General features: G+C 29.3%; 1 protein-coding gene across 1 annotated transcript; it reads right to left on the bottom strand.

Moving 5' to 3' along the window:
• Nucleotides 1-665: 665 nt before the first annotated feature.
• LOC129958383 (uncharacterized) lies at nucleotides 666-15143 on the bottom strand. Its single transcript, XM_056070843.1, has 2 exons — nucleotides 13679-15143; nucleotides 666-3910 (listed from the first exon to the last, which is right to left on the bottom strand). Exons 1-2 carry the CDS (start codon nucleotides 14642-14644, stop codon nucleotides 3632-3634), a joined length of 1245 nt encoding a protein of 414 aa, XP_055926818.1. The 5' UTR covers nucleotides 14645-15143; the 3' UTR covers nucleotides 666-3631.
• Nucleotides 15144-15568: the final 425 nt, after the last annotated feature.

Here is a 15568-nt window from a genome sequence, read left to right as displayed (position 1 = left end):
ATAAAAAAATAAAATTTATTCATAAAATTAGTTTCCCATCATTTCAAAAGTCTGTTCAATGAATGCTGGCATCTCTTTACAACACATAAGATCACTTTTTCAGAATATGATAATTAACCAATTAACTGCGGAATTTATTTCTTAAGATCCCTCAAATTCTCCTTTGTATATACGTCAAGCTATGACGCTTGACGTACGCACGCCAACGTCACGAAATGTTGACGTATGACGTCGAACGCAATGCAAATGGTTGCATACTAAATTTTTCAAAAAAATCATATAGAGCGAATAAGATTTCATTTTTATGAAATAAAAAGCTACACATCGACAGGGCCAAAATGAAGATTTGGAATGACATGTATACATACCGAACGTTAAAAACTGGTGTATAATGTGAAAATATTTTTGTATGATGCAAGTCATTTTCACGACTGAGCTTTGCCAGAATGAAAGGTAACCCTAGAGCAAATTTTTCCTGTATAAGTTCAAACAAATAAAATATGCGCAAATTAAAAGAAAATGCCATTCATGCAAAATTATAAATCACAATTTGCTTATGAAATGTTTTTTATCTCTTTATATGTCATCAAAACTCATCTACCCTTCATCTTCGCGAAATATCGAAATCAATTCTAATTTCAATAATCAACAAACGATTTGTGAGTTTCACTTTTATTTATATAGATAAATTTCAATACATACATATATATAATACAAAAGTAACATTTGTACCTTCAGGGTTGCCACTCCACAAGAAAACACAGGGAATTGACTAAAAAAAAAACCGGGGAAATACAGGGAAATATAAGTTTCTTAGTTATTTTTATCCTATCTAAAAAATGCCGATTTCTAAAGATTGCAAGAATAAAATATCGTAGTCATCGCTTCCAAAAACGAAACAATACCATTCGTGATTATGTAATGCAGAAACTCGCACCTTTTAACTCTTTTTCCCTTTTTTTTCTGTATAGATCAGTCCAGTTTCGATTTGCGAGACAGTTGTTCTTTTACCCCGATTCTCGAATTGCAGCTAATGAGCATGCGCGACACTTCTGTAACTGTGTGAAAGATTAGAATACATTTCTCTGCAGGAATAACAACATTCAATCTGCGGACGCATCGCGGTGGTATTTAGTCACTCCCACGTGAGTTTAAGGTTTGTTTATCATTTGAGTAATTGTGAGCTTATTCAGAGTAGATTAAAGAACTTTTTTTTTTTTTTTCAAACGAGTTGCTCAAAATCCATATTTAATACAAATTGGACGGATAAAAAAAAAATTCAATCCTGAATTTGCTGAATAGGTTCAAGAAGTGCCGCAAAATCCATTTATAGCGTACTGCTTGCTTTGTAAGAAAATAATAAGCCTACGTTATACGGGAAAACAGACACTTATTAGTCATGCCAAAAAAGGGAAACGAAATTGCGTGTCAGTTCAAATAAGTCATAATTAATATTAAACTTTCAATCTAAAGGAATGAAGTTGTAGGTGATATGTGAAGTCCAAAAAATAAATCGATTTCGAACTTTTAATTCAAAAACAATCATTTAAGGCTGAATTTTTATGGGCATTAAAACATATTGCATCACACTCGTCCTTGAATGCATTCAGTGATATATCTGAAATATTTTCTCAGATTCACTAAAGGTGAAATAGCCAAAAATGCCGTACCTTATTTGTTAAGGAATATCTCCATGAAACTGATGGCAAAAAAAATCTGAAGAAATTGATGCCCAAATACATGTGTTGACAAAAATGAATAAATAAAAAGTAATTTTGCTTTGTAATGTTTTGTTGTTAAATAATCATTAAATAATTTGTATCATGGTAACACATTATAACTTGCACAAGAGTGCTATTTTTGCATTTCCTTGTATCTCGAATATACGTACTGAAAAAAAAAATGTTTTTTTTTTTTTTTTTTTTTTTTTAGATTTGAGTGGCAACCCTGATCTTTGGGTTTTAACATACATAGGGTATACTAAAAAAGTGAAACAAGCTTTTATTTCTCTAAATACTGTATCTAAGCATATGCCTAGTTCTAAGTTTCATTAAATAAAATAGGCAGTTGCAGGAAATCCCTTTAGCTTATGTGGGAAATTATAGTAAAAAAATTTAAAATAAATTTTTATACACCCCTACTGTATAAAATTATCAATTAGTAGAATGTTTTTCTTATAACTATCTATGCACATACAAAGTTTCACGTTTCTATCTACAAAATTTGACGAGATATGTTCATATTTAAATTTAAAAGGAGTTATCACAAATTTAAATGAAAACGTTTATTTCGAAAATGCTACCTTATTCAGTACAGAAAATGTAAATATTTTCCTAGATAGTCCAGTTAGAAAATTGTACACTATACCATAAAAAAAACTCATGAGAAAATTTCATGGAATTATTTATAAAATTGGCACAGATATTTGCGATTAAAATTATGAGCTTCCCGTGCCTTAAAAAAGATTTCATCCTAAAATTGAAAAATGTATTCTCCGATATTATCATAGTTTTATCGAAAAGAATAAAACGTCGTCTTCAGAATCCAGGCACCCTTTCAGAGCAACGAGAGGAATTAAGTAACGAAGAAAGTAAACAAAAATAGTAATTAAAAAAATCTGAAAAACTCACTCAGGAGCGGGAAATCTGAAGACACAAACTCGTACAACTATCAAAATATCTGATTAAAACCTTGAGGCCATATAACTACGAAAAAATATGCAACATTTAAACATTTTATCCTGATAAATTGTGCGCAGACATAAAAACGTCAAAACCAAATGCGTTATTCAGTGTGGTACATGGGAAAAGTAAAAGATACAGATTAACAAACAAAAAAATGTAATGCATGGTAAGTGTATTCAAAAATGTCATAATCTCTCATTTGTATTCGATCAAGTAGGTCGGCATACACATTCCTAATCAGCTATGGTGGACAGTAGCACAGTTATGGATAATATGCAGCCACAGATTCACAAAACTTGCCGATGAAGTGTCATACATCTGATATTTGACGTAATTCCACAAGAAGACATCAAATAGGGTAAGATCTAGTGATCGTGGAGGCCATTCCATATAAATATTATAGCCATTAATCTGTTGGTCAAATATGTTGCACTGCATGTGGTATGCGCCTGGAATGCCATCATGATGGAAACATAGGGAAGACAAGCCCGCCAGAAAAATATCATCAATAAAGTTAGATAGCACATCTATAACATCTGGCAGTATTGCAATCCATTTACTGAGTTTTCATGTGAAATATAAAAATTTTATACACATCATAGCGATACATTAAGGTTATAATTACATTCGATTCAAATGCATCAATTACTTTCATAGGCAGCAAGATCACCTTTCAGAATATTTAATTTCACGTAAAGATGAATTGGTAAGTTCCCCTGAACCTTCAACCAAATCGATATTGATTACACCTTTTTTTAATTGTTCAGCATTTGTTGCAAGATTGTAATACATAAAATCTGTATCTTTGGTGAATTTACATATGTTTGCAGGCATGCACAGTAAAGCATCATCAATAAACTGAAGGGACCATTATACACTGAACTTTATGATACGCATTTGTCCTCAATAATAATACAAACAAATGAGAAATGCATAAATGGCTCTTTTCAATATTCATGAACATATACCATATTTTTACAGGCTAGCAATAGTCTCAGTTTTGCTGCTGGATCACACATCAACCAAGATCGGCATTCTTCTCCTGGAATCGGGGGAAGAACAGTCTTTACAGGCCTTCCTCCTCTTAAGCTCCAAAGTCGAGTGATATCATCACTCCCAGTTGAACAAAGAACATTATAAGTTTCATCGAAACTAAAAGGGTTTTTCAAAGTGTTTCGAAATTCTCCAATATAATTTACAACCTTGCGCTGCATTCTCAAATCAACCTAAAAAAAGAGAAAGGGAAATTTAAACAATAGGAAAATAAACTGAAACATATTTTGTACTAAGTAACAATAGTAAATGAGTTTCACAAGGATAAATGACACTCCGAGGAATACTTTGCTCACGCTCCTCAACATAACTGGCTTCAAAAGGCAAAAGCATTTTGTCTCCAAGACATCACTGAACACTAGAAACACCTCATCCTCATTCGACACTGTTTCAAATTCCATTGCCTCTCTTGGGAGTTATTATATCATCTCTATTAATCAAATTCTCAGATTATCATTTCCAATAAAAGTTATGCTTATGATCTAAAATCACGTCAGAATATACAGCATTTTATAGAGCTACTTTGACAATCACATCGATGATATATTTTTTAATAAAAAATTTATTAATTTGGCATACATCAATTAGCAGATTTTCGGACTTCATTTATTTATGTATGTAGACAACATCATCATCATCTGTTCCTCCAAAATTGCTTTTAGCTAATAAATGGAAACAAATTATTAATAATATCTGTAATAATAAAATGAACGTAAATGATAAAGCAAAGAAGGCGTATTGAGGCAAAAATCCTCCAAATCAAAGGAGTGGGATTCAATTTAATCGACCATATTTCTATGTCTCTGAGGTCACACAAAATCAACATAAGAATAAGCCAAAGACAGGTTAAGTTTTTAATAGCATGATGATAATAAAGAATGTAGAAAAAAGTCAGAATAAAACAGAAAAGAGCACAGATCAGTAGAGGACAGCTCAGATACCTACCAAATTTAAAGAAAAAGCGAAATAATTTTTTTTAAAAAGTTCTAAGAATGTTACCTTTCATGAAGCAAATCATAAAGCTCTTACTATATATATAAGGGTGGAAGCATTTGGATACAGGAAGGTAAAATTTCTCAAAGCCCCCGAAATTTGTTAATATATCTCCTGCTTAATTAAATATTTTATTGTTAAGTCATTCCAGAAATAATTATTCAATAGTTTTATCACTAATTCAAAACTTTAAATCATTAAATAAATTCAAACTAACTGATAAGAAAAAAACAAAAATCAGAATGTATCTCAATTTTATTCACATCAAAGGAGCAAAATGATACAAATTAATTTCAGTTCATCATTGTGCTAGTTACTTCTCATGTTTGTAACTATATATGCTAAAACCATTAGTTATGCATAATTTTATTACAATGAATGAGAATGCCAGGAAAAGAGAAAAAAAAATCATATTACAATACTTCAAGACTAAAAGAAATAAAGTCACTTTTCCCAAACTGAATGAAGACCAACCTTCATACAGGTTGTTTTTAATTAAAATGACAGAAATACCTAACTTCTGCAATGCATTCTTACAATTTAAATGTATTAATATTTCATAACAAACTACTTTCTTCACTAAAAAAACATTAAATCCATTAATCTGAAATAAAAAATGTAAAGAAATTTTGTAAAATATTGATTGGCATTATTTGTAATTTCTGAACATAGATAAATATTAAATTCAGATGAACATAATAACTTTCTGCAAAATTCATCATTCATTCAATTCTTGCTACCCGTTTATTCCAAGCTGAAAATCGAATTTCGTTTGGCCAGAACGCGCATAACGCAATATCGCGTAATTAACGTGTTAATCAAGCATTGTCATTAAGAAATTGCAGTCAGAATACTAATGAAAAATATGGGAAACAAAATTCAAGAGGTCATAATACTTTTCAAAAGACTTAAAAGTAGAATTAAAAATAAATAAATAAAAAGTATTTTGTCAAAACCAGGGTTAGAAGAACTAGATTAAGCACCTGTATGCAAAATAATAATAATAATAAATAAATAAATAAAAAGAATGAGTCAAATTTTATCTTTAAGAAATTAGTATTTTTTAAGCACCTATAGGGAAAAAAAAAATAAGAAAAAACATTAACATAGTAGTTTTTATTATAAAACTGTATTACATTAAAATTCATTAAGTTAGGCAAGAAAGCATCCAATTTTATGGAAAACCATAGAATATCAACAGTAATTGTTGAATACTTAAACATTTCAATTGGATACCTAAAATTACTTTAATACATCTTAATAATCTGCATTAAGAAAAAAATATTAACCATTAAATAATAAAATATTATTATTATTAAAATATAACTTCATTAACTTATGAATGCCTTGAAAGAAATGAGGTTACACAGAATAAGAAAGGTGAAAATTATACTAGATTTATTTATATAGGTAAACAAATTGGGATATAAAAATCCACAAAATTTTATTTACTATATAAACAAAGATTTCCTGTTTCTTTTTAGAAACTTTATTACCTAACTTTTTCAATTGTTCAATTTTCCATTAACAGCTTTTCACAGCACATTAGATTTTATTCAGTAAAGAAAAATCTCTAGCTTGATGAACAATTCCATTGGTTTTAATTCAGTTTCGGCAATTTCCTTGTCTATAAGATTTCTTTTTGTAAAAAGAGATCAAGAAATCAGATTTTAACTTTCTTTTCTTTGTGTCACTGGCAGCAATTTCTTCCTCTTTCTGATCCTCCAAAAGCAGATGGCATTTTGAATAGGCTGATGTTGATGTACTCAGTTTTTTAGTAATGATTATATCTATTTTTGCATTTGCAAGCCTTGACCCCTTCAGTATATTGACTTTTAAAAGTCCACAATGAATTAAATACAGGTTTTTCCAGGCATAGGGCTAAAAATTTCTAAAACTTTTGCCAAAAAAATTAACTGCATACAAATACTTAAATAATTTGCAAATAAGGTTTGAAATCAGTTTTAAAAAATGCTAAGAAACAATCACTTGCAGAAAAGCAACAACCAGATAATGTTGTCTAAAAGCAAATTATATGTCATTTCTAGAAATACATACAATTTTTATGGGGGGGGGGGGATGATTTCTTTTTCTCTACTAAGGCAAGCAAAACCAGAGAGTCAAGCTAGTGAAAAAGATATATTTTTCCCACAGCATTAGTATTCTCCTAAACTAAAGGGAAACCTCGTAAGCTGAACTCAAACTCATTGGTATTCTGCCAGATGACAGATTAGACACAATAAAGAAAATACATTCATATAATGTAGCAAATCTAAATGCAAATTTTTTTTTTCCCCCTTTAAATCTTCTGGAAGCAAAATAAGTGTCTAGATAAAATGGGAAAATTAAGCACTTTTAAAGCCCTTATATAAACACCAAAAATAATAATAATAATAAGCAGTTTTTTAAGGATGCACCCTAAAAAACATGCCATTACAATCAGGCCTTAATTTGTAACTAATTCACTAATTTGTAATATAATACTTAATTATCATATGATTAGAAAGAAGGAAATTAATTTGAACATTATTTCAGTGTGAGAGAGAGAAGGCAGAATTTTACATTAGTGTTTTTTCAGTAAACATTTCAGATATGCTTGATATTTTCAAAAGAAATTAACAAATAAAATGACAAATTGGTGAAATAATTTTTAAATGAATAAATGATATTTTGTTCATTCAAATGGGAAAAAAAATTTAAATTTTTTTTATTTGCTACAAAAATAATAAATTATGCAGAAAGAACATTACATCAGATTAAATAGAGCAAATAGAACAATAAAAAGCTATCTAATTCTTTAGCCATTAAAGTCTGTGGAAATTTTATACAATTTGACTCCCACTGCCATCTGAACCTGCATGATACACCTTTATTCTCATCTTATAATGAAATCCCTCTTCCTTTTCTTGATCACCCATCCCAAAGCAGTGGACAAATTTTGTTGTTAGTCATAGCTATACGGCTAGCAACAAAATACAGTAGACTCCCGATTATCCGCGGAACGGATTATCCGCGCCTGTGGCACTATGTTTTTTTTTTTTTTTTTTTTTGCTTCCAAGCAAAGAGAAAAGGTTTCCAAAGCAAGAAGCAAACACAAATGACTGATTTCTTCAAAAAGGTGTAGTTTTACAGTTATGCTTTTGTACAGTACATATGTATTAATTTTTCTGTGTATCCTAGACGCCTCTCGTATGTGCAAAGCACTTTTCTGTTTTCATTAACAAAATGCATTTTAGGTTAGTTTTGAGTGATATACTAAAATATTAAGCGTTAGTTAAACATTTCCTGCTGTTTATTTTACGTTTTATTGTACATAAAACGATTTTTCAAAGTTGGAATGACTGTTTTCTCTTTTGCTATACCCGTTTTTAGCTTTTTTCGGATTATCCACGATTTTTGTTATCCGCGGCGGCCGCGCCACCCAATTCCGCGGATAATCGGGAGTGTACTGTATGTAGAAAATAATTTTGTGAAGTCTGACCAAAGGCTTGTGCATAGAATTTAGCAATTAATTCATAGACTCCACATCATGCATATAGAAGAAAAGAAGTTAATGAAAATATGAACAAATATTTAAATGTATATAACATATATTTAATATTTAACAAATATTTAACAAATGTCTAAAACAACATCATATATATATTAGCAATTTTGTAACGTAGATTTTATCTTATGGCATAGGCTAGATTTGTCAATTTTTTAATAAACATTTTATTCTGAACTACACTCTTTATTCTCATACAAAACTTAATGTAACTAATACAAACAATAATATTTCCAAGATAAATTTTTAGAAAAAAAAATTCTATGACAAAGTTAAATCAGAAGGATTTTTAAAAAAATCAAATTTAAATAATAGCCCTATGTAATCTTAGATTAAAAAAAGGAAACATTTGTACATTTTGTCCTTTAATCATATTTCAATTGCATCTAATCATATATGGATTGTTAGTTAGAATCTTTATATTTTTACAGATTGTTAAGACATGCCTTAGAGAGTGCAGGAAAGTCTAAAATTTGTATTAAGCTTTTTAATGCTTTTGTTAAAATTTATAAAAGAAACTGATAAAAATATTATGCCTTTCATTATTTCAAATAAAAAAAATTACTTTGCTCTTAGAAACTAATGAAATTTGAAAACTTTTGGAACAGCCTAATCAGACTCAATAAATAAATATATAGAATTTTAATACAGAACTGAAGAATATATATGGTCTGAATGTATTTCTGAAATCAAAGCAAATATATACTAATAATTACTAATAATTTGTCTCTAAACATTTACTTCTAAACAGCATGCTGCCAATATTTAACAGCAAATCCAATTACTTGATTATCTACACAAGTTTACATTAATTTCATTCATATAAAAATTTTAAAATTCTTTATACAGAAAACAAATTACCTTTATTTTAGCAATTTTTCTGAATGATACAAATGTTGTGTCAGCTTAACTTAAGGGCTGTGATAATTGCTGTACTAGTAAACAATGGCAATTTACCTCTCCCATTTAAAATTAATGTCTCTGCTCACATAACTGATCATTTTATTCCCATCCGATTCATCACCTTATAACTGATGGGCAGGTTCCTACCAAGTGCACATAATAATTCCAGGCATAATGCAAGAAGACTACAAATCTTATCTTGTAATTACTCAAAAACAGAGGGAAATATTTTCCTTTCTTCATCAAAATAATTCAAGTAAAAAAACCTCCGAGTTTTTTTTCCTACCCCATAATCTATATGTTAAATTTCATCATAATCTAAAGATTAGAGACAAACAGAATTATTCCACTTTTCCAGTCATTATCAATGGTTTATTAAAGATACAGTACACTCCCGATTATCCGCGGAATCGGGTGGCGTGGCCGCCGCGGATAACAAAAATCGCGGATAATCCGAAAAAAGCTAAAAATGGGTATAGCAAAAGAGAAAACAGTCATTCCAACTTTGAAAAATCGTTTTATGTACAATAAAACGTAAAATAAACAGCAGGAAATGTTTAACTAACGCTTAATATTTTAGTATATCACTCAAAACTAACCTAAAATGCATTTTGTTAATGAAAGCAGAAAAGTGCTTTGTACTTACGAGAGGCGTCAAGGATACACAGAAAAATTAATAGATATGTAGTGTTTTAATACTGTAATGTAATATGTAATTACAAAAGCATAACTGTAAAACTACACCTTTTTGAAGAAATCAGTCATTTGTGTTTGCTTCTTGATTTGGAAGCATTTTCTGTTTGCTTGGAAGCAAAAAAAAAACTTAGTGCGGCAGGCGCGGATAATCGGGAGTCTACTGTATATGGTTAATGAGGCATGTTTTTTTTGTGCCCCTTAATCATATTTGATATTAAAAAGCAACATAAATGCAATAATGTTCTGTCAACATAAATACCAAGATTAATGCTACATGAATTTATATCCCCCTGGCTAATATGTCATTGATTAAGATATCCTTAAGATATCTTATATCTATTCATTCAATATCAAAAAATTTTCCCCAAAATGTTGAAATAAATTTGGTATTTAGAATTCTTTTAAGAAGTTCCAAATTAATAATGAAGCATTGCTTCAAATATCTACAATAATGTTGTCAATCTAAAACGCAACAATGGCACATTAAATCGGTAGACTTCTCACAGACCCAAAATTATTTGGTGGCTTTTCATTTCTATTTGCACTGATGTTTAGTAGAACAAAAATTTCAAGTTGCAGAGGATGTAACTAACTTTATGCAAATGGTTTAATATATATTTGTGCACTCACATAAATTATAAAAAAATCCTTAAATATTATAAAATAAACAATTTTTTTAAATAATACAAAAAGTATTGAGAGTAATCTTAATGAACACACCATAACTGTCTTAAAAGAGCTGAATATATTCTTAAAGGTGAGATAATGTGGCCATCAGGGATGATTCTCTCGTCTGCCTTATAAATAAGAATTGGTAAGTAGAAGTATGAAGGCGATATAGCTAAAAGGCAATTAATTGTACCATTTCTAAACTTATCAGCATGATTTAGTGGATGCTTATTTCTAGTGTTAATAGATGTTCATCTTTAATATGCATTACAAGTATACTTAAATGCACCAATATGTTATCGTGTAACATGGACTCATCTAAGGCATCTCAAATTATTTTTTCAACTATATAACATTGTTAATTGCGATCTGAATACACTACATGCATCCTTATTAAGTTTGATTGCCAATTAAGTATGTATATGACTACATAAATGACAATTCAGACCTGTATACACAATGCAAATAACTTGTCCAATATAATATTATTCTGAAAGAAAGGTCATAACATCAATATTGAGTTAAAATATCTAAGACTCACACAACTGCACATCTTCCAAAATTAAATTATTTGTTTAGTTGATTATCTACCAGTACTTTTCAGTGTTTGGTTCATTTCTAAATCATTTTTTACAGTATGAAATTGTTCTCTAGTTAAACAGTTCAATAACAGATATTATACTTAAATTTTAAACCTGTTCATAAATCTTGAACTTGTACATTTTCTTCCTTCACCCCTTCCCTCTTAATTTTCTAATGAAAACATGTAGTACATTAAAATTGTGTTTTAACAATAAGTATCTCAGATCAGTAAGAATTCAAAACAATTAGTTTTCATTAAAGTTTTTCCCAGTACTTTAGGACTACTAAGAAAGATTAATACATAATACAAAAAGCAATTTTAAGTATAAGAGTATGATTCCTAAAAACTTAATAAATTTGATCTACAGATTAATAAAAAAACCATAAGGTATATATTATATAATATAAAGTATATATTCAAAACCTTAAGGTAAACCATAAGGTATATTATAGCATTACAAATAATTTAATTATTAATTAGCTACTTAATATGTTAAATTGAATGATTTTAAATTTTAAAAATTTATTTTGAAAGCCAAATTACAAGCAGTGATGTGGGATAGATAAATAAACAATGAGTATGTAAATACTTTTTGGGTATTTTGTAAAAAAAAAAAAAAAAAAAGATATATGTAAACATAATTTTACAGATACATGGCCATAAAGAAGACATTTTTGGAATTAAAACTTCAATTCACTTTTCTACAGGAGTCATAATTTTTCTGAGGGAAAGATCAATGATAAAAGAGACATGTCCGTTTACATTGCGATACAAGAGCGATAAAGAAAATTTTCCCTTTAGTAATTTTACTATGAGAATCTAATGGGGATTTTTTTTTTTTTTTTGTCATGCGATGGCTTAAAAAAAGGTATAGGTCTTGAGGATTTTCATCCCTTTACTCAGAGCATGAGAAATTGCAATAATTATCAGTTTCCTAGAAAGCATACTAGAAATAATTGAATAAAAATGTAGGATTTGGATAAGGAAATAAGAAAACATTTCAGAATCATTTAATATTGGCCAATTTAAGATAATAATTAGGAAATCAATCAAGATATAAATTTGATTAAATATATTATTACATTATATTACACACACATAAGAGTAAATGGATGACCAATTTTTTATCTCAAACATAGTATAAAAATAAAGTTTTGATCATATTATTAAAAAAATATAGCTACTAAGAAAACTGTCATTTTGCTTAAACTTCCCATAAAAACTAGAAGTTACTAAATGTTTCTAAAACTTACAAGCTTTTATTATAATCTTCACCAGTTAATAAAGCCCAACTATTCACAGATTTTAAAACAACTTCTAGATGATGAAGTTTCTAGGATTCATGCTGATAAAATGACTAGTATTTTGGGTCCAGCAATTAAGTTGCTCATATGCTTGAATCAAATGATCCACAGATTGTTTAAGTCAGTAGGCAGTTTAACAAATTACACAATTTTTTTTATTGTAAAAGTTTTTAATATCTCCCTGACAGAAAACTGAAGAAAAACTAACTGTTGATAAAAGAAGGAAAAGAATCTGGTATTGGTCCAATTCATTTTGAAATTGAATTCAACTCATTTTTTGACTTGAAACAGATTTTTAAACTTAATGATACAACTAGGAGATTTGAAATTATCTAACCTACCTAATGATTTAACTTTCATTTATGAAGCTGAGCAACAAAGTTAGATGATACTGAGCTAAAGATAAAACTAGTTCATCAAAGTGAAAAAGATGAGCTATGGAACAGATAAATATAATGGGAAGGACAAGAGATAAATCTACTTATTAGAACGAAGGAGTTTGCATACAGCCAGGATTATAGCTGAAGTGTCTGCAACTGTCAGAACTTTAGGTAATTTCAATTGGATTCACAGAAAAAAAGAAACTATCCGACATCTGAAAGATTAGTTAAATCTCGTATATGCATTATATATCTGTAAAGTTCTATACTGTGATGATGAGATAAAATGAGAAAAAAACTATATTTAAAGAATGAAGAAAACATACAATTATTTACAGACAAAGAATATAACCTAGAAACATAATTTGTATAATTCATCTGAGAATTAACTCTCTGAATCAGTTTGAAATTTCTAAATCTCTTTCAGATTAATGCTTAAACCTTAGACCAAGAATTTAATTATAAGTAATTGTATCTTTTAGTCTCTGTTACCAATTCTTAATAATTTATAAACTGAATTCAACATTCTTTTTTTAAATTAATATTACTACTTTCATTTAAGAAAAAAACCTTATTGTTTATCATTATTCAAAAAGATCCAATATTTTGTTTACTACTTCTGATTATATATATATTGCAAAATCATATAAAATGCTAATGGTGATATTTTATATGAATATATAATTTTAAAATATAATCTGATAAATATCTATTGTTTGTTAATCCAGGTATTTTGCATCACTAAATAAAAAAAACTTTACTGAAAAAACAAAATAAATATTATTACACTCCACCTCATTTTTCACTATAACATTAAAAAATATATACTTATTACTTACAATAAAATTTAAAAAAGATTCAATTACCTGACACAAAAAGTTACCTAGTCCAGCACAAAGCATGAAATTTTCATTATCAAGTAAAGTAACTTCAGTAAGTGCATGATCATTCAGTTTTGTCTCACAAACAGGATTATGAATTCGTGTATCTACTGTAATTAGTTTACCTTGGTTTATACCAGCATAAATAATCTCGCCTGTTTTGTTAAAATGTACACCAAGTACCTCCCCTTCGAATTGTTTAGTATATAAATAAGTATCGCTGTTATGTACATAAATCCCATTTTCTACTCCGAGAGCAAAAAGTCCTGAAAATCTATTACTACAACAACACCAAATTGCACTATTCACATAAAAAGATTGAGATCCATATGCTGCATCATTGTGAAATTCTTGACGCCAAGTAAGTCGTGATGCTCCAAGTCCTGTATAGAAATCATTACAAACATACAATACACACAAAGGATGTGCAAAACCTTCACACATATCAACTGCAATGTTTCGAGGGCCAAGGTAAGCAATTTCAAAACGATAAGCTTCATATACAGGAGGTTGGTTTACATCTGTAAAATCACTAAAGGCATAAAATACGGTTCCTTTCATCGGTGACACCCACTGTCCATACAAATTTTCAATACCTCCTCTTAGAAGACGGATTTTAAGGTTCATGTTTGCACTAGGATAAATAAATTGATGAGACAAGTGCAAACTTTTCATTTTTAATGCTGCAATTTCATGCTGATAGCTAAATGATTTTAAAGATCCCATTTGATTATCATTCAAACAATTTATAACACTTTTATATCTGGGAAATGTGGATTCATACACATTTTTTCTCCTGTCCGTATTGAAGTCCGTCGAAGCTGCTTCATCGCGGGCAGCATTTAACAAACTTATTAGAGGCGAGCCAATAGGTACTACTCGAAAGTACCTTGCAGTTCTTGGTTCCAGATAATAACCTGAGATTCCACTGCTTTCGTACGATCGCATCATGATGATGATAGAAAGTTGCTATGAAATGTATACTCAAACGGTTTTGCTTCAACTGTTCATTGCGTTCCTCAATGCTCAAAAACAATAGAATTTGCATATAAATTTAATACCATAAATAAAAATACATTAACATCAGCTAAAATTAATCCTAAACAATGCCTTTATAAGGAAATAAGACAAAACAGCTTTCATTCTAATATAATTCTTCCCTCCTAGACTTCATACATGTTTCAAAAACAAGCTGGATATAAAATAACAGTTATAGAACAAGGAATCGACCAGGGTCTGTTCCGAAGTTTAATGGTTGATACTACTAGGAAAAACAAGACTTTGCCATTGATTCTTTAAACACGGCTTGTTCCGAAAATTCGGCTTCGAGAGACTAGACTCTACACAACAACAAAATTTTGTTCATAAGGAAAAGTAACAAGCCTCACTAGACCTTAGTCCGCGCCCGTAACAATTTGCCAAAGGCAAAACTGCGCATGCTCAAGCTTCGAGCGTGCCAAGTTGTTTTGGATAAGGCGCTATCGAGCCAAATGTAGAAGCTTCTAGGGGCTGCTCCAGAAATTCTGCTCCGCAGGGAGAAGTTGCGAGGGGATTGTTGTTTGTGTTGAAAATATTTTGAATGTAGTTTCGATTATTTTTAAGCATAACAGAAATGTGAATGTATATGATTAATTAAAAAAGGGTTTTTATTCCGTGTTCATATATAAAATCCAGCATAAAAAGCATTAATAATTTAGTATTAGCGATTTGAAATATTTTCAGTTATTTATAAATGCAATTTATAGATAACTGAAATTTGAAAAACTATTATGTTTCAGTCAATTATGAATATATATATATTGTGAATTAATATTTAATATGAATGCAAGAAATGCAAATTGTACACAATTTAAATAGTTTGAATCTTGTATGACT

The sequence above is a fragment of the Argiope bruennichi genome, chromosome X1 (assembly GCF_947563725.1).
Source record: "Argiope bruennichi chromosome X1, qqArgBrue1.1, whole genome shotgun sequence".
NCBI classification, from domain to species: domain Eukaryota; kingdom Metazoa; phylum Arthropoda; class Arachnida; order Araneae; family Araneidae; genus Argiope; species Argiope bruennichi.
Note: the sequence above shows the minus strand (reverse complement) of the source record. Positions and strands in the feature narration are given on the sequence as shown.